A 19,756-nucleotide genomic window follows, 5' to 3' on the forward strand; every position below is an offset into this window, starting at 1 on the left:
GGTGTAAGCTCAAGGCAGAAACTCTTATTTGTTGATCATACACTACATATCAAGTCTTACACTAGTAACTCATGCAGTCTTTTCAACTGTACCTCATTTCCTCTTTACAGTCATCCTATGAGGTAGGCACTATTGTCCTTATTTGACATGCAGGGAAACCGCGGCCCAGAGAGGGCACACAGAGTGACTGGTATGCTCAAGGGTCAAACCCTTTCTGTGACACCATCCTGAAGAGGTCACGCCTCTTACAGCTGGATGACCCTGTAACCGAGCGCCGCAGGGCGCAGCCCTTAGCCCTCCGCCGTTGCTGCCCGCCCTCACCCCCGCACCCCGTTACCAGGCAACGGTTACCGGGAGATCCTTAATGCCGGGGGTTGGAGCCTCAGCGAGAGGTCCTGCTCAGCCGTTGGTCGGCACCACAGAGGCCCCATTCAGCCACTGGTCGGCGCTGCCGTGGGCCCCGCCCCCAAGCGAGCAACTGTCAAGGAGCCACCGTTTGAGGGGCGGTTTTGAGCCCCCGGTCGGCGGAGCGGTGGTCGTCCACTTGGAGAGTGAGGTAAGAGGCCGATCCCGGCCTTCTCCCCGGGGCCCTCCAGCTCACCCGGCCTCGCGCTGGCAGGCGAGCTGGGGGGCCCAGGGAACAGGCTGGGGGTGCGCCCTGCAGGGCTCCCGAGCCTCGCCAGGCCCTCCCACGGGCCGGGCCCAGGCCCTGAGGCTGCGGCGACCCTCTCCCCCATCCCCGCCTCTGCGACCGAATGGCAGCGGCAGTCTGCATGGGACACAGTCTGGGGGACCTGGCCCCCACTGTTTGCGCGGCCCGAGGAGCCTGAGGGCCAGCTGGGCCCTGGGCGCCTGGCTCCCTCAGCGATGACAGCTGGGCAGGGTCTGGGGACCTGGCCCGGAGGGAGCCACCGTCTGAGATCTGCCTCTTCAGCCTGGGCACTGGCGGGAGGAGCCAGACTGGGTGCTGCACGGACGCTCCGGGGTTAGGGTGACCGCCCCCCGTCCCCCGCAGGGACCCCCTTCTCTCCGCCGGGCCTGGACCTCGGAGGGCGAAAGTTGTGCCTTGGGACCTTCCCCTTTTCTTGTCAGAACAGAGAGTAACATTTGTTTTGGTGGAGATTTACAGGAACATCGTGACCTGACCATGACCTGACCTCAAGGACAAAGGCTCTGACACCAAAAAGTGTGCACCAACTAACCGCGCCCCTCCCTCCCCTTTCCTATAAAAGGGCTTTGCTGATTGCTTTCAGGGAGTTTGGGGTTTTTTAAGGCGTGAGCCACCCATCTCCTTGCATGGCCCTGCAATAAACCTTTCTGTGTTCCAGACTCCAGCATTTTGGTATTGTGTGGCCTCACTGTGCGTCGGGCACACAGGACTTGCGTTTCGGTAACAATCCCACTCCCCCCAAAAACAGTCTCCAACGCAGAAACCCTAGTCTATTGCACCCATGGATTTTTTTTTTTTTTTTCCTGGAACATTCTCCCATGCACTCCACACATACAGCCCAGTTACTAGGCTATACTTTAGGCTGCCAAAATGAGGTGAAGTGCTCCGGGCAGAACTTCTTGATAGGGGACTACTAGGTCTGGGCCTTTATTAAAGTACTTCCACTCTATTGACCGATACCTGGATCCTTCTCCCTCACTGCTAACTTAAACCCTGCGGCTTTCTATATTGAGTTTTTCTTACAGATGAAGCTATACTGCTTACCTACAAGCCATTCCTTTGCTGGTCTACTAAAACCATGTATTGCACCGTTCCTCTGCCTTGTACTCCAGACAGTACACAGAGAGTCAAAATATACTGGCTAAGCTGCATACGACTGCTGCTACCATCAAGATGGGACTCTCATACCTAGTGACCTGGGAGGCTAGCGGCGACAAGCCGGTACTTTTGTAACGCGCCACTGTCTTGGTAGCTCAGTTCCACCACTCACTCCATGCAATCCACACTGCATTCTGCCTGAGGGATGCTTCGAGGGACCAGGGGACCCACTGGGAGGGGACACTGCGGGTGGTACCTTTCAGACGCTGCAGGGCAAACTCCAGTGCTTGCGCAGGTGTCCCACATACCCTGAGAGAGAAAGAGGTCAGATGGGTCAGTTCTCTCAAGACACTTGCAGAATTCCTGACTCCCGTTACCTTAACTGTTCTTCCTCATCCCAACCTCAGCCCTTGCTCAGGACTCTGGCTTTTAGAATCCTCCTCGTCCCACTCACTTAGGGACTCCCCGATTTCCACCTTACCCACGAGGGACTAAATGTGGAGCATTTCTGCCTTTCTGTTTACAAACACGCACAGGGTCACACTATTTGAAGGAAGACGTGCTCTGCTGCCAAGAGTTCTGTTTTCCTAGTTTCCCCTCTCCACTGTGCTGCACAGCTACTGCCTTCATGCACCGCTTCAATTTTCCCACCTTCTCCCTCCCACTGCACTACCTTATTGACATTCACATCCTCTCTTGGTCTCCAGAAAAAAAATACAAACAAAGAAAAAACAACGTTTTCTTTCTTGGCCCCTCAGATTTATTCCTCTATGTCGCTCCCAGGGTTATCTTTCCAAACACAGAAAGCTCACCACTCTGGTTTAAAGCCTGGACGGCTCTCCCACGCCCACGCCTTTACTACTCGATTCGCTGAAACCTCCTCACAGAGTTCACGGCCGAAACAGAGCAACGGAAAGGAGTGACGACCGTATAAGCATGTGGAGTTGTGACTGCAAAATCTCGAAGAATGTAGTGTTGTGTGCTCGAATCCATCGCGTCCGCGTGAATTATCCTCCGACCTTTCTCGAGGGTCAAATTTGGTTGACTATTACCAGCCAAAACGTTTCTAAATGTTTTCGCGCTAAAAACGATCAGTCAAGCGCATGAGCAAACGCCCGGAGGGTGAGGGGGCCGTCCGCTGTTCGCGCAGGCAGATCTCGCGATGTTTGGGCCAGTCAGGGGAGTAGTAATGTTTTTGGGGTGCTTTGAGGCCTTTTTACGCCCCCCCTCTCCTCCAGCCCCGATGGATTAATGCTGTCGTCAAGTAAAAAAGATCAAGGCTCCGCGGCGAGAACAAACGAGGCTAGAAGTAGGCGACACGCCAGCGGCAGGTCTCCGGGGCCGAGGAAGGGCTTCTCTACGAGGCCCCGAAGGCCGCACAAGTTCTTCAGAAACAAAAGCCAGAAGTATGTAAAAATGGAAAAAAGCCAACCAGTTTATCACCTTAGAATGCGGTGTGGGGATTTTTGTTGTTGTTTTTCCACTTTTCACTGTACGAAAAATCCCATTGGCTGACAGCACACCAAGTTTTCCCCTTCTGCTGCTATTGCGCCTGCGCGGGGCTTTGTTTACTACCTCGGGCGGCCGCTGGGTACCCACTTCAGAGTCCGGAGTCTAAGGTCTTGGTGTGTAGTTTATGATGAAAGTCGCGTTTTCAGCCGGGAACACGGGTGGAAGGTTAATAACAGGACAGGTTAAGTGTAAACCTGAAACCAGTGAAAATACGAGCCGTAATGAAAACCAGTCTTGATCACTCAGAAATCGTTGCCTTTTTAGATCTGTCGTGGAAGAGCTTCATTATCAACGTAATGAAGGTGATAGCACCACTCTGACCATAACTAAGAAGTGGTAAGCACCAACAATACTAAACCCAAAAGCGTAGGTCGTATTTAGGTACCTGTTAAAAATATGGACTCCTGTAGTGGAAAAGATGCAAATAACCCTAACCCTAAGCCCATCTTGCTCTAATTTCGAGCAATACCTGCATCGTTAAGAATGACTATTGAAAAAAAAAAAAAAAAAGACTCTCGAAGCAGAGTCAAAAAGGGAGCCATGCAAATTTTGAAACTAAAAACTGAGATGACTCTAGAAGCAATAGCCAGAAAAAGCACAAACCAACAAGCAAATTTTTTTAAATGGTTTTAAGTTCCCTTCAGAATCAGTTTCAGATGGCTTAGAAGGCTATGATACTTACAAAATGAGAAGATCTGGTGAAACTTTGTGTTATAGATATGACTGGATCCGTTTGAAAACAAAGAAAAAGCAGGCAAGCTGATTTTTTAAAAACTATCTTTATGGAAGAATTTCCAGTGATGCGTTTTAATGTGCTCAAAACAGCCTTAAGTAACTGGTAGATTCAGCTAAACCTGGATGTTTACCTTAGAGTTGGATAATAGCATAGATGTTAACAATTTGGAAATTTTGTTGGACTCTGTTAGGTTTTAAATGATGGATTTGAAGACTTTAATTTGTAATAGAAGAAACTTTCTACAAAAGGAAGGTGAAATTTTTAGGTAGCATGAAATTAAGTAGAGGAAAAGTATGGACATGTGTGCAGATGGGGCCAGATTTTGAAGGCTCTGGACACTTCCAGCATGGTTCACAGAGCCTTCACCTTAAAAAATCAGCCTCTGGCTTTTTCTTATTATGTTCGATATGATAGTAAAATTTAGTAAATGTAGCAATTTGGATACTTACCCTTTAAGGCAACAATTTGTACCAAAGTCACAAGGAACTTTAAAATCCTGCTCCGTTATCTAGAGGTACACTCATTTGGTTGAAGTAAGGTGATAGCCAGTTTTCTAAGCCAGGACTGAATTGACATTTTCTTCCTGAAGGAAAAGAAACGTAGATAAGCTGAATTGATTCTTTGTTCGCCTATTAAGGTGATTAAGACTGACTCATAAACACTACTTACTTTGTCAAGGCAGTCAACAACTGTAAAAGAAACTGAATGCTTTTATTGCACATGATGAGATGGTTCTAATGGAAATAGAGAATGGGAATTGGATGAAGAGTTGATATAGAACTATGAATCCTTTGAGACTACTGGTTCATTTACATGTGATGAAAATGTTAGTGTAAGACTGGTAAGTGGTCAAATAAAACTTCGTCTTTGTTCACTGAAAAAAAAAAATCCTTTGATGAGTAAAAGAAACTCACTACTGAATTGGTTATCCATTCAGTCTGTCATACGACTCAGGAAATAGACTTCCAGAATTTCCACAATCAGTAGCTAAAAAAGTTATCCGTACCATTTCTTTAGCAGCATTCTGAGCGTGCTCTCCTGTAATTACCCTGACATTGTCAAGCAGTGAAAAAACTGCCGCCATTTGTGTCCACATATTTATGTAAACCTGGGTTCTTGAATTATTGTGACCCCAAGATAAGAAATTGCTGATCAGTGAATCTTATATGCATTCCCAATTACCCAAAATTGGTTGAATCAACACAATATAAGCTTAGTTATTAACTGAGTGATAGAACTTTTTTCAAGATAGATAATTTTAAACATTTTTTAAAGTATTAAACATGTTATAGCCAAATTGCAGTGTTTATGCATGAATCCTTAATGATAAACAAGGGACTTCAAGAAAACTGTGCTCCTGCTTCTAGCTCTGCTCTCTTGCAAGTGTTGGGAGTAATTCCAGCACTCTTGTCACACCTGAAGAAAGAATGTTCCAGTCAGATGGAAGGGAATCATTAGCAAGGAGATGGGGGCATATGGGAGAAGATAGGGTGAACTTTGGTTGTGAATATTAAGCAATGCCCATTAAGGACATATCTGCTGAAGCACTCTTCCTGCTGCTAGGGAACTCCTCTCCCGCCTCCCTCCTACCCCCGTCTTTGCCTGGCAGGCTTCTTCATGGCATTTACATCTCTGTAAGGAAAGATGCCTTTCTGTTCTGCCATCTTCAATGTACCAGAGTCTTCTGTCATAGTCACAGAATGGCTGCCACAGCACCAAAAATCATGTTCTCATGTGAAATGTTCAAACAGAAAGGAAGGGATAGAGGGAGAAGAAAAAGAAAAATGCTTTCTCTTTGTGGCCTCCCTTCTTATCAGGGTGAAAAATCTTTCCCATATGATTTAACAGACTTCCCTTCACATTTCATTGCTCAGAACCTTGTCGCATGACTACCTCTAGCTGGGAGGAAGGGTAGGAAAATACGTACAGAAGAAACAAGTATTTTCTTTTAAGTGGTGCACTAAAAATAATAGGACTTATAGAAAATACAAGCTTAGGAGCAGACCACTGAAAGCCTATGCAGTTTTGTTACCCTAGGACCATAAAAGTTACTAGGCTAATAAAAAATACTAAGACAATTAAACTTCCACTGACATTTGTACTCAACATCACAGTTATCTTTTAGAGCTATGCTGTCCAGTATGGTAGCCACTAGCCAAGTGTGGCTCTTGAGAATTTCAGTGTACCAATCCAAATTGAGATGTGATGTAAATGTAAAATACACACCGGATTTCAAAGACTTAGTATGAAAAAATAATGTAAATATCTCATTAATAGTTTTTATATTGATTATATGTTGAAATATTTCACCTGTTTCTTTTTACTTTTTAAAAATATAGCTATTAGAAAGCTTAAAATTGCATGTGTTTCTCGTATTTCTATCAGACGATGCTGCTTTAGAACCTTTAAACCTGGGACATGTGCTTTCTCCTTGGACATATAGGTCCTTGAGGGCATTTGATTCCAATTGAAAGCAGTTTTGTCGAAATTAAAAATCTGATCTATTATCTCGTGCTCTTGGATTGGAAGAATTAATATTGTTAGAATGGCCATACTACCTAAAGCCATCTACAGATTTAATGTGATCCCTATCAAGTTACCCATGACATTTTTCACAGAACTAGAACAAATAATCCTAAAACTTATTTGGAACCATAAAAGATGCAGAATTGCTAAAGCAATCCTGAGGAAAAAGAACAAAGCTTGAGGCATAACCCTCCCAGATTTCAGGCACTACTACAAAGCTACAGTAATCAAAACAGCATAGTATTGGCACAAAAACAGACATACAGATCAATGAAACAGAATACAGAGGCCAGAAATAAACCCACACACCTATGGTCAATTAATCTTTGACAAGGAGGCAAGAATATACAAAGGAGAAAAGGCAGTCTCTTCAGCAAGTGGTGCTGGGAAAGCTGGACAGCCACATGTAAATCAGTGAAGTTAGAACACACCCTCACACCATACACAAAAATAAACTCAAAATGACTTAAAGACTTAAACATAAGATATGATACCATAAAACTCCTAGAAGACAACATAGGCAAAACATTCTCTGACATAAATCATACTAATGTTTTCTTAGGTCAGTCTTCCAAGGCAATAGAAATAAAAGCAAAAATAAACAAATGGAACCTAATCAAACTTACAAGCTTTTGCACAGCAAAGGAAACCATAACAAAATGAAAAGACAACCTATGGACTGGGAGAAAATATTTGCAAATGATGCTACCGACAAGGGCTTAATTTCCAAAATATACAAACAGTTCATACAACTCAATAACAACAAAAAACCAAACAACTCAATCAAGAAATGGGCAGAAGACCTAAATAGACATTTCACCGAAGAAGACATAAAGATGGCCAATAGGCACATGAAAAGATGCTCATCATGGCTAATTATTAGAGAAATGCAAATCAAAACTACAATGAGGGGCTTCCCTGGTGGCGCAGTGGTTGAGAATCTGCCTGCCAATGCAGGGGACACGGGTTCGAGCCCTCGTCCGGGAAGATCCCACATGCCGCGGAGCAACTAGGCCCGTGAGCCACAACTACTGAGCCTGCGCGTCTGGAGCCTGTGCTCCGCAACAAGAGAGGCCGCGATAGTGAGAGGCCCGCGCACCGCGATGAAGAGTGGCCCCCACTTGCCACAACTAGAGAAAGCCCTCGCACAGAAACGAAGACCCAACACAGCCATAAATAAATAAAAAAAAAAAAAAAAAAAAAAAACTACAATGAGGTACCACCTCACAGCGGTCAGAATGGCCATCATTAAGAAGTCTACAAATAACACATGTTGGAGAGGGTGTGGAGAAAAGGGAACTATCTTACACTGTTGCTGGAAATATAAATTGGTGCAGCCACTGTGGAAAACAGTATGGAGGTTCCTTAAAAAACTAAAAATAGAGCTGCTATATGATCCAGCAATCCCACTCCTGGGCATATACCCAGACAAAGCTATAATTCGAAAAGATACATGCACCCCTATGTTCATAGCAGCACTACTCACAATAGCCAAGACATGGAAACAACCTAAATAACCTAAATGTCCATCAACAGATGAATGGATAAAGAAGATGTGGTATGTATGTGTGTGTGTGTGTGTGTGTGTGTGTATATATATATATATATATATATATAAACTATGTATATATTTATATGTATATAAAATGGAATATTACTCAGCCATAAAAAAGAATGAAATAATGACATTTTCAGCAACATGGATGGACCTAGAGATTATCACACTAAGTGAAGTAAATCAGAAAGAGAAAGAGAAGCACCATATGATATCACTTATATGTGGAACCTAAAATATGACAAAAATTAACTTATTTACAAAACAGAAACAGACAGACATAGAAGATAAACTTATGATTACCAAAGGGGAAAGGGGGTGGGGGAGGGATAAAGTAGGAGTTTGGGATTAGCAGATACAAGCTACTGTATATAAAATAGATAAACAAGGTCCTACTGTATAGCACAGGGAACTATATTCAATATCCTGTAATAAACCATAATGGAAAAGAATATGTATATCTATCTACAACTGAATCACTTTGCTGTACACCAGAAACTAACACATCGTTGTAAATCAACTATACTTCAATTTTTAAAAAATTCAACCCCCAACCCCACACACAGGACAAAACAGTTTCACGCCTTCATTCACACTTTGTAGCTTTACCACATAACAATGTCATAAAAATCTTAAAGGTTTTTGAAGCCACAAACAAGGCTCTATTTGTACTAAAGGAAGGCATTCCTGAAGAATTTCCTGCTTTTTTTCTTAAAGTGTTTATATTGCTAAGGTTTTGTATTTAATTGTAAGAAGACTTGCCCCTGATCACTTCAAAATGTAAGTGTGCTGGGAAAAATAATGAATGAACCAATGTGATTTCTGAATTATATTGACATTATTTCCCCTTGTATCAATTGCATGTGAGCTAAAAATGACTATATCTGGCATACAGAGCTCGTATTGTGGGAGATAGGACTGCTGGTAGGCAAAAGGGAGAGAGAATTCCAATCCTATATTTTCAAAGGGGTGGTATACATTTATGAGCTATCTCGGACAGTGTCAGTGAACAATAACAGGGGAATAAGATGATTCTTCTCGTTACCAAGTTTACATTTAGTAAATTTTCCCATTTAATTAATGCAGTTCTCTGCCTCTCCCAACTTAAATCCATCGAATTCTCAAGACCCTTTCAAAAGCAACCTCTGAAGCCTTCCCTGATCTCATCTCTAGAAACTTCATAGCACTTTGCTTGTACCATCTTTTTAAAGCACATATATTTGGCTATGCATTAATGTTATTGTCTCTTTGTTTAACTTTTATATATAGAATAAAGCTCCTGCCATGGAAGATGGTAATTGTATCTTACTTTTCAAATTTTCTCTAGCGATTGGCCTTATGGTTCATACAAATGAGACACACTTAAGTATTTGTCGAATTTAATTGTACTGTATTTATCCTAAAATGACTTATTTAATCTACTATTTAATAGAATATTTCTAAAATTTAAAGTATGAGTTGGTACTTGACTTACATCTCTAGTGCTTAAAAAAACTACAAGAGAACCATCTGCATATTAGAAATCAAACTAAACATATTAGAGTATGTACTGGTGGATTTTTTTAAAATATTTTAAGTGATTAAAACTGAATCCACAGTTAACATAGACCTATGATAAATCTGGATCCACATATTGATGACATGTTTTAAAAGATTGGTTTTTTAGATCTCCCTCCTTCTCCCATTTCTCAGGGCCTTTCCCCTTTCCTCCTCTACTTTAAACTCCCTATGTTTTCTTTATCTGTCTTGATAATCGCTCAAATCAAGAAATCAGTAAGTAATGTCTAACTTTTAAGTCTAAAACGTCATAACCACATTTAAAGTCCTGAGAAGCCAGCAGGAAGCAATGGTCATGATGAATGTGGTAATTATTAACCCTGTCCATCTAGTTACACCATTGTACATCCCAGTCATCAGGGCACTCAAGAATGATGATATGATTCTGTTCTCATCTTTTCACTTGGGTATACAGTATGCTGACACAAATCTCATGTTGACTGATAAACTGGACTTCGCTAGAAGAGCTCTTTTAGAATGACTTACAAGAAAAAAGGGTCTACCATTTATGCCATCAGTATACAGTTTCCCTAAATTTTCTCAATTTGTTTCCATTCTTGTATGATGCCTTTCCCACTGAGGTGGGAACCCCTCAAATACAGAGACCTTGTCTTATTTGTCTCTTGCTTATTTGTCTCTATAACTCCAGCTCCCACCTAATGCCTGACACATAGGTAATCAATAGATACATAATGAGTGAATGAAGTACAGCTTTGATCAAACAATCATATGTTCCATGTGAGCTTCGTTGTGATTAAATGTTGCTTATTTTGGTTATGGAGCGTTATCTATGGGTGGTGGTTGGCTAAGTTCTTTTGGTTGTAAGGAACAGTCTCATTTGTTCCCTTGAATAGTGTGTGAATGTGTGTTCACATGTGTGATGGGAATCTTAGCCATACTGCCAAGTCCTTAGAACATGGAAACCCAAACTATGGGGCCTTGAAAGAGTCACATGTAAACAGGAATTATAAGTTCATTTGGAATGTTGGGAGCGCTAGACATCTTTGCCATAGACGTCCATGGCCTATGAGTCCAGCACATAGTGACTCTATGTCCCTACATGTCTTCTCTCTGCATCAGCCTATGCTCTTTTCACTGTGACCTTCCGGTTTTTACTATACCTCCCAGTTCTAATTCTTGAGTGAGAGTTTAAGATTGGATTAGCTAATAATCATCTTCCTTTTGGGCAGAGGTGTCCATGCCAGGCCCTATCATAAACCACAGTTCTTGGTCAGGAGCCCGTGCCGTGGCCCATGCTAGGGGTGGGGCATTTGCTCTTGGAAGGAGCTGTAGATTTGATGGGTTCCATGACTGCCATATCGAGGACCTAACAGAATTCACTAGGGGATATCTCTTTGAGCTTCACTGCAACTGTGTATATTTGCCAGTAATATCTATTAGGTGCTACCTACTTTGTATTTATTTTGTTTAGAGGATGGAAATTGGCCTCATTGGAGGATACAGAAAAGGTTAAAGACTGTAGATTTATATCTGAAGTCAAAGTGAATATGTCATGAAGGCAGTGGAATGTATCCGTGTGTGTTTGGGGGATGGAGGAGTATCTTTCTGAAGAGCTAAGTTTAGTGGAAAAGGATCAGGCTTAGGTTGTTATCTTTGCACCTAATTGTGTATGACCATAGACAAATCACCTTTTATCTTTATTTCTACTTCCTCACTTGTTAAGGATTGTAACACTTAACCTTGACTGCACAGACAATTATTAAAACACTCTGCTACGGTAAAATACATAAATGTTAAATTCAGATTATTATGTGAATAATGTATGAAAATGATCTGAAAATGTTTAATAGGTAGAGTCTATACAGATTTAGAGTTCAGTTAAATTTGGTGGGGATTAAAACTCTTGTGTATGCATTCAGAAAAGTAGACCATAAGTATGGTTGTGGTTTGGAATATTTGCCGGATTGGGGCCAACAGTTCTGGCCTTGTGCTGCCCTCCTGTGCTGTTTAAACAGCTCAGCAGGTCGATTACATTCCTGCTTCATGAATGCTCCGCGGGGGAATTCTATCTTATTACTTACCCTCTTCTGTCCTCATGTGGCCACAGAGGGCCTAACTATTCTGGATGTTTCTGTTTCTTCGGTAAAAGAAGAGAATGGAAAACTACTCTGAAACATTCTAGGTCAGAAAATCAAATTCCAAGTTAAGGAAAAAGGCAACAAATTTCAAATTGCATTAGACACTTGTTGTATAATTGGTCCACTGATACAGGAAGATCTTAAGCAGATTATTGAGGTTCGGAGAAGAATACCATTATGACAACGTCAGGAAAGGCTTTTTGTCAAGAATAAATCGAAATGCAACTCAATGTCCTTTTATTATGCTAAGAGTTTACAATCAAGCCTTACACTCTTAATTTGGTAAATAGGACAGTCTATTATTGTGGGAAGAGAATTTGCTGTTCTGTGATGATTTTCTATTTCTTAGCTGGGTGAAATACAAGACTCACAAGCAAAGCTCATTCTGTGCTAACTCTCTTAGCATCGTCTCCAAAAGGGATTCCTTTCAAAGAGGTTTAAGGTAATTTGTCAACATGACAATTCTTAGGAAAGTTAAGAAAAGATATTGAAGGAACCATAGAATGTGAAAGCATACAGTGAAACAAGTTAAGGTAGTCAATGGGTGGCACCTTCTTCACATGCTTACTTCCTCATCTGCCAGCGCACAGACCCCACCCCAGGCCTGCTTCCAGACTGGCTCCCTGATATTAGAACCTAGCCACCCTCCGCTTAGACAAGGTGTATGTGTGCACATTTTGTTCTGGGGTTTACAGCATGTATGTACGTGACTTTCCTTTTAGTCCACTCCAGTCAGGCTTTCATATCCTCTACTTGGCCAATACTACTCTTATCAAGATCACCAATGACCTTCATGGCCAAATCCAATGGTCAGTTTTCAGTCCTCATCTTACTTGACTTATCAGCAGCATTTGAACCATCTGATCTCTCTCTCGTCCTTGAAATACTTTCTTTTACTTGGCCTCTGAGTCACCTCTCCTTGGCTCTCCTTCACTCCATCAGTGGCACCTTTATATTCTCCTTTGTCTAGAGCCTTTCCATCTTTTTGATTACTAAAAGTTGTAATGGCCAGGCCTCTTCCCTGTCTAAACTCATTCCCTTTGTGATCTTATCTAGTCCCATGGCTTTAATTTCATCTAAATGGTGAAAATTTACAAATTTGTATCTCCAGCACAAACCTCTCTCCCCTAAGAGAGACTTATATATACAACTGCTCACTCAGCATCTCCACTTGGATGTCCATGGATATCTCAAACTTAACACATTCAAAGCAAAATTTGTTCCTCCCTCAGTCAACCCCATTTCGGTAAATGGCCAAACCTTCTTCAGTTGCTTAGGCGAAAAAGCCTTGGAATCATTACGGACTCCTCTCTCCCATACACACATTCCATTTCCAATCCTTCAGCAAATCCTGTTGGCTGTATCTTTAAAAACACATCTATTAATAACTCTACCCCTTTTTCTACGTACATTGCTACCACCCTGGTCTGAACCAGTATGACCTCTTTTTGGATTACTGCAATGGTCTGCTAAATGGTCTCCCTACTTCTCTCTTGCTTTTTTTGAAGTACTTCCCACTCAGGAAAGTGACCAAAGTTAGCTGATCAAAACTCTCTGCTCAAAGGTGGCTTACCTCATTTGGAATAAAATCAAACGTCTTTATCATGTCTTATATAATATACATGATCCGGACCTCTACTTTCTCTCTGATCTCATCTCCTACCTCCCAGCCCCTACATACTGTGTCTGGCTTACTAGTTCCCTTACTACTCTTTAGCCATCCCAGGCACATTCCTCAGGGCTCTTGGATTTGCTATTTCCTCTGCCTGGAACACAGAAAATGACATAGTCCATGCCCTCATTTCATTCAGGTCTCTATTCAAATGTCCGTCAATCAAAGAGTCCTTCCTTGTTAATACAGCATCTGCCTTCATTACTCTCTGCATCCTCAACTACACTAGTTTTTTTTTTTTTTAGCACCTATAACAACATGACATACTATGCTTATTTATTTGTGTCTTGTCTGCCTTCCACACTTGAGTGTAAACTCCATTCCATAAAGCAGGACTTTGGCTATCTTTTTTTTCTGCTGTGTCCCCAGAGTGTCTGGCATCTGCTAAGAGCTCATTAAAAATTTAGTGAATGAAGGAATGAACAAATATTCATGTGAACAGTTATTCAGAGAGTGGTCAGGAGCAAAAAATGAGCACTTTCCATTTTTTTTTTTAGGTATAAGTTTGCGTAAATTGAAGACTGAGATAATAATTGAGGGAGGTTTTCCCCTTTGTATCTTCTCAATGAATGTAGTCGAAAATGGTGAGTTGGTGGTGAATATGTTTTTTTGTTCCAAATTCCATATTCTACCCACAGAGTTTGTCCACTTACGTTTCAGTCATGGAAATTAAGGTCATGGATCCAGGGTTTGCTATTTATTTCCCATTCTTATGAAACCAGTAATACTGCATTTGCTTACTACATTTTACTTGAAAATGAAGATTTTTCTCTAATTAAAATTGCCTGATGCATTTTTTTCTTTAAAGTCTGACCCCACTAGATCAGTTTCAAACCCTTTCTGAGTCCAGTTTCTTTCGAAGATGCTATTTTTCTTTTTAGGAATTTGAATCTCATTTTCCCCAGAACCTTCTTTTTATGAATAGTGCACTGTAGGTAATTTAAGCCAATGAGCCTCAGTGATGAAATTTACAAACCCACCACGTCATTACATCTTCAAGAGTCATAACAGTGGACTCTGGACTCAGCTTCCGAAGAGCAGGCATACTGGTCCTAGCGCCTTGTCTGCTCTTTTTTGTGGCTTTGGAGCACTCAGCCTTCTCTATCTCAGGACCTCATCTGCAAGAGAGGATAATAGCATTCGTCTGGCAACCCTGGTCTTGTGAGGGTCAAATGTGATGACACCAGAGAAGCTGCTTCCAAGTATGTAAAGCATTGTGTTAATCAGGGATGTCTTGGGTTCTAATAGAAACCAGTAACAAACTAGCTTGGAGCAAAATGAGGGGAATTGTTTTACAAACACAGGCTGTCCCACAGAACTGAAATCCAGGGAGTTGGACCTCCTGAGCGGCAGGATCCAGAAACTGGGGAGTTTGGGGGCGCTAAGTGTTATCTGTCTTTCTAAAACCCATGGTCTCTCCTCTCTGCCCCACTTTGAATGTCCCTTTCTTTCTTCTGACTCTGCAGGCAATCTTAATCTGCATCTCCATCACACATGGGCCAAAGATAGCTTTCTTAAAACTGTTCTTTGAATTCCAAATCTACATTCCCTTATTAATCTCTAATTTACGGTTTACTAATTGAAGTTTCTAAGACCTGGTTTCAAATTTTCAGGAGAGGGAATTTGGTTGGCCAAATTCAGGTCAGATAGATACAGCCTCTCCCCTCCTCTGGTCACCTTCAGAAAGAGAATGGGGGGAGTTCCCCGGTGGCCTAGTGGTTAGGATTCTGGGCCTTCACTGCCGTGGCCCGGGTTCAATCCCTGGTCTGGGAACTGAGATCCTGCAAGCCATGTGGCTTGGCAAAAAAAAAAAAAAAATCTAGAGAATGGGAACAATGGGATATAATCTCTCAGCAGAAGAGCCTAAGGGAGCAGACTTTCTGAGAAGGGAGGGTGGGGCAGTGAAGAAACAATGAGTGTTACACAGCTCAAGTGTGATGAAAAATATTGAGAACACCACACACATCCTTATTCCCACACTTTTGAAAGCTTTAATCTACTCAGGATCTGACCTGGCCATATGATTACGGGCACATTTGTAAATATGGACAGGTCTCAGAGAGCCCGCCCACCATAGCATCCTTTCACATTATGTGTCAGATTCATGTCTCCAATATTGTCTCAGTTGCCCTCTTAAGGAACATAACCTCTTATTCTTTTTTTCCTCAGGGATCCAGTTAATTTCAATGCATATAGTGTCTGCATCAAGTCAAATTCTTAATCTTCCTTATTCCCTATCTCCCAAACTTTTCCCTCTGTAGTAGTGCGGATTGACTATTAAAATGTTATAACAAATGGACCTCCAAAATATCACAGTTCAACAGAATAGAAATTCATTTTTTCTCTTGGGTCAGGTCAGGGACTCAGGTTGATGGTGGCCCTATCATCTTCAACATGTGGCTTCCAAGGTTACAGTAATATTCACCTTACAGCCCATGGGAGGGGGAAGACACCTAGCACCAGGCCACATGCAACTGCAAAGGAGGCTGGGAAATTTAGAGTAGCTGGGCAGCTGTATGCCCAGTTACAATTCCGATACTGAGGAAGGTGAGAATGGAATTTGGTGGACAACTAGCATTCTGTATGACATCATCTCTCTGTGTTACTTCTCTTAATTAATGGCATTATTCTCTCAAATACCCAAGCGTGAGTCCTTAAAGCCATCCTCCATTTCTCCATCTTTCTCCAGCCCCCGTATCTGTTCTGACTACCTAAGCAAGCCCACATTCATTCCTAGTTTTCCATTCCCTCCTCTGCAGTACAGCTTAAGGCCATTGTATCTCTTGCTTGAGCAACTGCAATCAGCCCGCAAAGTCACCTCCCTGTGTCAGCCCCTCCAGGCTCATCACACCCATCCTCTACTCTGCTGTCAGATGCCACTCCCGAACACAAACATCTGATTGTCCAAGATGGCGTGGGCTTCTTAACAGTTGCCTCCGCTTCCCGTCAAGGCTGTGCGCACCACATACAAAGCATCTGCAGCTGTGCCTTCGTAGCTCAGTAGCTCACACAAGACAGCCTCCTATTCTCTGTTCCAAACCCTCTTATTGTGGTCTCGTGGCTCGTGCTCCTACCCTCTTGCCTCACACCCGGACTCAGTCCAACAACCAGCTCCCTTTGGATTAAGACCATAATGGGACAGTCCACCCAGCTTTCGTTTAGCTCTGTCCCTAGACACTGTCTCTCAGGGCCCAGGCTTGCTCTGGGTCAAGAGACAAGTTTGGACAGTGATCACGATATTCTTTTCACCAAACGCTCCGTTGCTTACTGAATAAAACATTTTTTTTTTAGCATGTCATCCATACGCCTGCCACTGTCTGATCCCATTCGCCAATTACCACCCCTGCCAATACATCTTTATAATTTTCTTGACATTTCTCTCATTCTTCAAGACCTGACTCATATCACATCCTTGAAGGCTTCCTCTTTCTCCCTCCTTTGTACTCTATCTTTGGACCACATTCTTCCAGGTTTTGCTTTCTATCTCTGGGGTTTTTGTGCACATGGTGGTCTCCCCATCTAGGAGGTATTCTCCCTAAAGGCAGGGATTGTGACTTCGTCATCCTTAGGCTGCTGAGAAGAGCGCCTAGGGGAATACCTTACACATGGTAAGAGCGCATCATTCCACTGCTTAGAACCTCCTAATGCTTCAGTGGCTTCCCCTATCACTCAGTCATTGATAAAAACCCTCCAGAGGCCTGCATGGTCTTGTATGAGCAGATGTTTCAGCTGCTACTCTCCCCTTGCTCCTCGATGTTCCTTGAACACGTCACACAAGACCACACTTCAGAGCTTTTGTGTTTGCTGTTCCCTTTATCGGGACACTCTCCCCAGATATCCGCATGGCTGCTCTCTCTTGAGTCCTCGGGGCATCTCTCCAAGGCCACTTCCTCAATGAAGCCTTCCCCAACCACTCTAGTCCCACTGGGACCTCACGACACTCTCCCTCCCCTGCTTGTTGTTTCTCCATAATATGTATCACCTCCTTACACAGTGTATATATTTCACTCATGTATTATTGTGTATCATCTGTCTCCTCTCCCCCTACTAGAGTGTAAACTTCATCCTAGTTTAAATCTGTTTGTTTACTTCTGTATCCCCAGGGCCTCGGATATCAAAGGCACTCAACAAATATTTGTTGAAAGAAGGAATAAGCAAATTAATAGAAGATGCTCAATAAATATTTATTAAATTGAATGAAAAGTGTCAGAAACAGAAACAGTGAAATTTCCAAACTCTAAAAATATGTCGGTTTAGAAGAATAGTGAAATTGAGTTAACGTTGCCTCACCGTAAACATCCTGGAGGAAGGATTAAAATTGTGTGCTTGTGGTGGGAGGGGCAACAGAGCAAGGAAACCCGCGCCTTCGCAGAAATTTGGGGCTGCCTGACTTCCCCCCTGCGAGGACCACACCTGGGAGGCGAGCTTCCCCTGCCGCCCCGCCGGGACACTGGGCTACAACACAGGTGTTTTCTTTTAAGTTATTTTGGTCTTCCTCGGTCTCAGCTGGTGAAGGACACGCAATCTTGGGTGGCTTATGGGACACTTCTCAGCTCTAAGGAGGAAACCACCAGGAGTGCAAATGACAGGAAAAACATCACCCAGGACTAGATTTTGGGTCTTGGGCCAGCAGAGCCCTTTTTAGAGCAGTGCCAGTGGAACTTTCTGTCTTCTACCCAGGCTCCGCCTTTACGCTGTTTATTGGAAATTCTTCTCCCCCGCTCAGTCTTTTAAAGCCGCCGCCTACTTTCCGCAGGAGGATGGCGCTCTGAGCTCCCAGTTCCCTCTTCCCCCGGGGACTCCATAGTATTTTTTCACGCTTCGTCGCTACTACAGCAGACGCCTGCCTTCTCATTATTTGCTGTGCAGATCTCCTGTGCCTTGACTGTAAACAAAACACTTTAGATCATAGCAAGGTCGGAGTAAGCACAGCCTTTCTGCTGGCAGCCAGACGTCTTAAGGTGGCGTGACTGTGACTCGTTTACTTTTCAAGATTAACAAAGCGACAAAATGGTGGTCCCACATATTAGTTGAAGAAATATTCAGGGTGTGGAGGGGATAGAAGTATTCATTTTTAACTTTTCTGTAAGATATTAATTCCACGAATAAAATCAAACATCTGTGGCAAGGTGCAATACTCTAGAATATCTCCATTTACATATATATGTGATAGTTGATGTATTTATGCATCTGAATTGACGCTTATATATAATATAGAATTCCGGTGTAGTCTAGCAATTGTGTAAAAATTTCAACAACAATGATCTAATTTCAGGAATAGGGTATAAATTATGGTATTGAGACCTACCCTAATTTTCCTGTCCCTCTCCCCCTCTTCTCCAACTCAGCAAACTAAGTGGGGCATTCAATGTAAAAAAATAAAGAAGATGAGACCTTTTACTTTGATCCCAGGTGAAGTATTTTCTGTCAGTCAGGTAGGAAGTCCCGACCTTGAAACAACTTTTGGGCACTGCCTCCCTCACTGCTCTCTGGGTCTCACCCCGCCCTTTTGGCATCTGCATTTTAGTCAAATTAGTGCCAAGGTCATACCAAAGGCCAGTGACAGCTGTATTAAAATATCAGGGACCACAGGCCGCGTCAAGGAAGCATCTGCAGGCAGCCCAGGTCATGAAAAGGAGCCATTTTGAATCATTTGTAGGAGAGGGACATAGGCGAATCCAGACGAAAACCCAAACCATTTGGGGTTATCAGGAGGGAAAGGAACAGAAAATGAACCAGGAGACCTGCCTCTAGTCTGCTACCAACTGGTTATGTGTCCCTGGACAGGAATCCTCTCGGTCTCTATTTCCTCAGTGGTAAAAAAGAGAGGGTTGAACCACAGGGTTCCCAAGGTCCCCCCCCCCCCCACCAGCTCTTACATTCTGGAGTGTATGAAGCAAGGCAGGCACACAAAGTGGACGAATAATACGTGGTTAAGAAAACAAGTTAAAAGTCAAACTCATTTGTAGCATAGACGCCCAGGAAGACTGTTGTGTACAATTGCCGTTGTGTACTGTTAGAACTGAAGATTAGTTTCCAGTAAAATGTGTAACTTTGACCCAGACCAAGATCATATACGGGGTTTGGGGGGAGGCAGTTAAAGACTCTGAGCTCTGTTTCAGATATGACAGCCCTGTCCATCCTGTTTTAACGTCCATCACCTTGCTCAAGATCATATTGCTTAGGTAAATTTCAAGTTGCAAAGGGGAGCAGAGAAATGCCTAAGTAATCATATCAGACGTGAGAACACGGTGGTGGTGGTTTTATACATCACTTCACAATCCGGACTTTCCGGTTACTTTCACTCTTCGACGACCTGCAGCCCTCTAAA

General features: G+C 42.8%; 1 protein-coding gene and 1 long non-coding RNA gene across 6 annotated transcripts in view; one reads left to right on the plus strand and one right to left on the minus strand.

Annotated features, from left to right (window-relative positions):
• Positions 1-3,192, minus strand: part of GPR19 (G protein-coupled receptor 19) — a 42,598-nt gene extending 39,406 nt beyond the window's left edge. For 3 of the 5 annotated variants that reach the window (XR_009505321.1, XM_059935333.1, XM_059935334.1), the window contains exons 1-2: positions 2,581-2,745; positions 2,025-2,077 (exon numbers count right to left, since the gene is read on the minus strand). Coding sequence is in view for 2 of the 5 variants with exons in the window: in XM_059935333.1 (XP_059791316.1) it covers positions 2,025-2,074 (50 nt within the window). In the remaining 3 variants the exon portion in view is untranslated. Of the gene's footprint in view, positions 1-2,024; positions 2,078-2,580 lie in introns of all 5 variants that reach the window. The other 2 variants (XM_059935332.1, XM_059935336.1) reach the window with 2 other exon arrangements.
• LOC132373010 (uncharacterized) lies at positions 418-1,334 on the plus strand. Its single transcript, XR_009505322.1, has 2 exons — positions 418-556; positions 1,122-1,334. It is a non-coding gene; the product is annotated as an uncharacterized LOC132373010 (long non-coding RNA).
• Positions 3,193-19,756: the final 16,564 nt, after the last annotated feature.

This window comes from Balaenoptera ricei, chromosome 10 (genome assembly GCF_028023285.1).
Source record: "Balaenoptera ricei isolate mBalRic1 chromosome 10, mBalRic1.hap2, whole genome shotgun sequence".
NCBI classification, from domain to species: domain Eukaryota; kingdom Metazoa; phylum Chordata; class Mammalia; order Artiodactyla; family Balaenopteridae; genus Balaenoptera; species Balaenoptera ricei.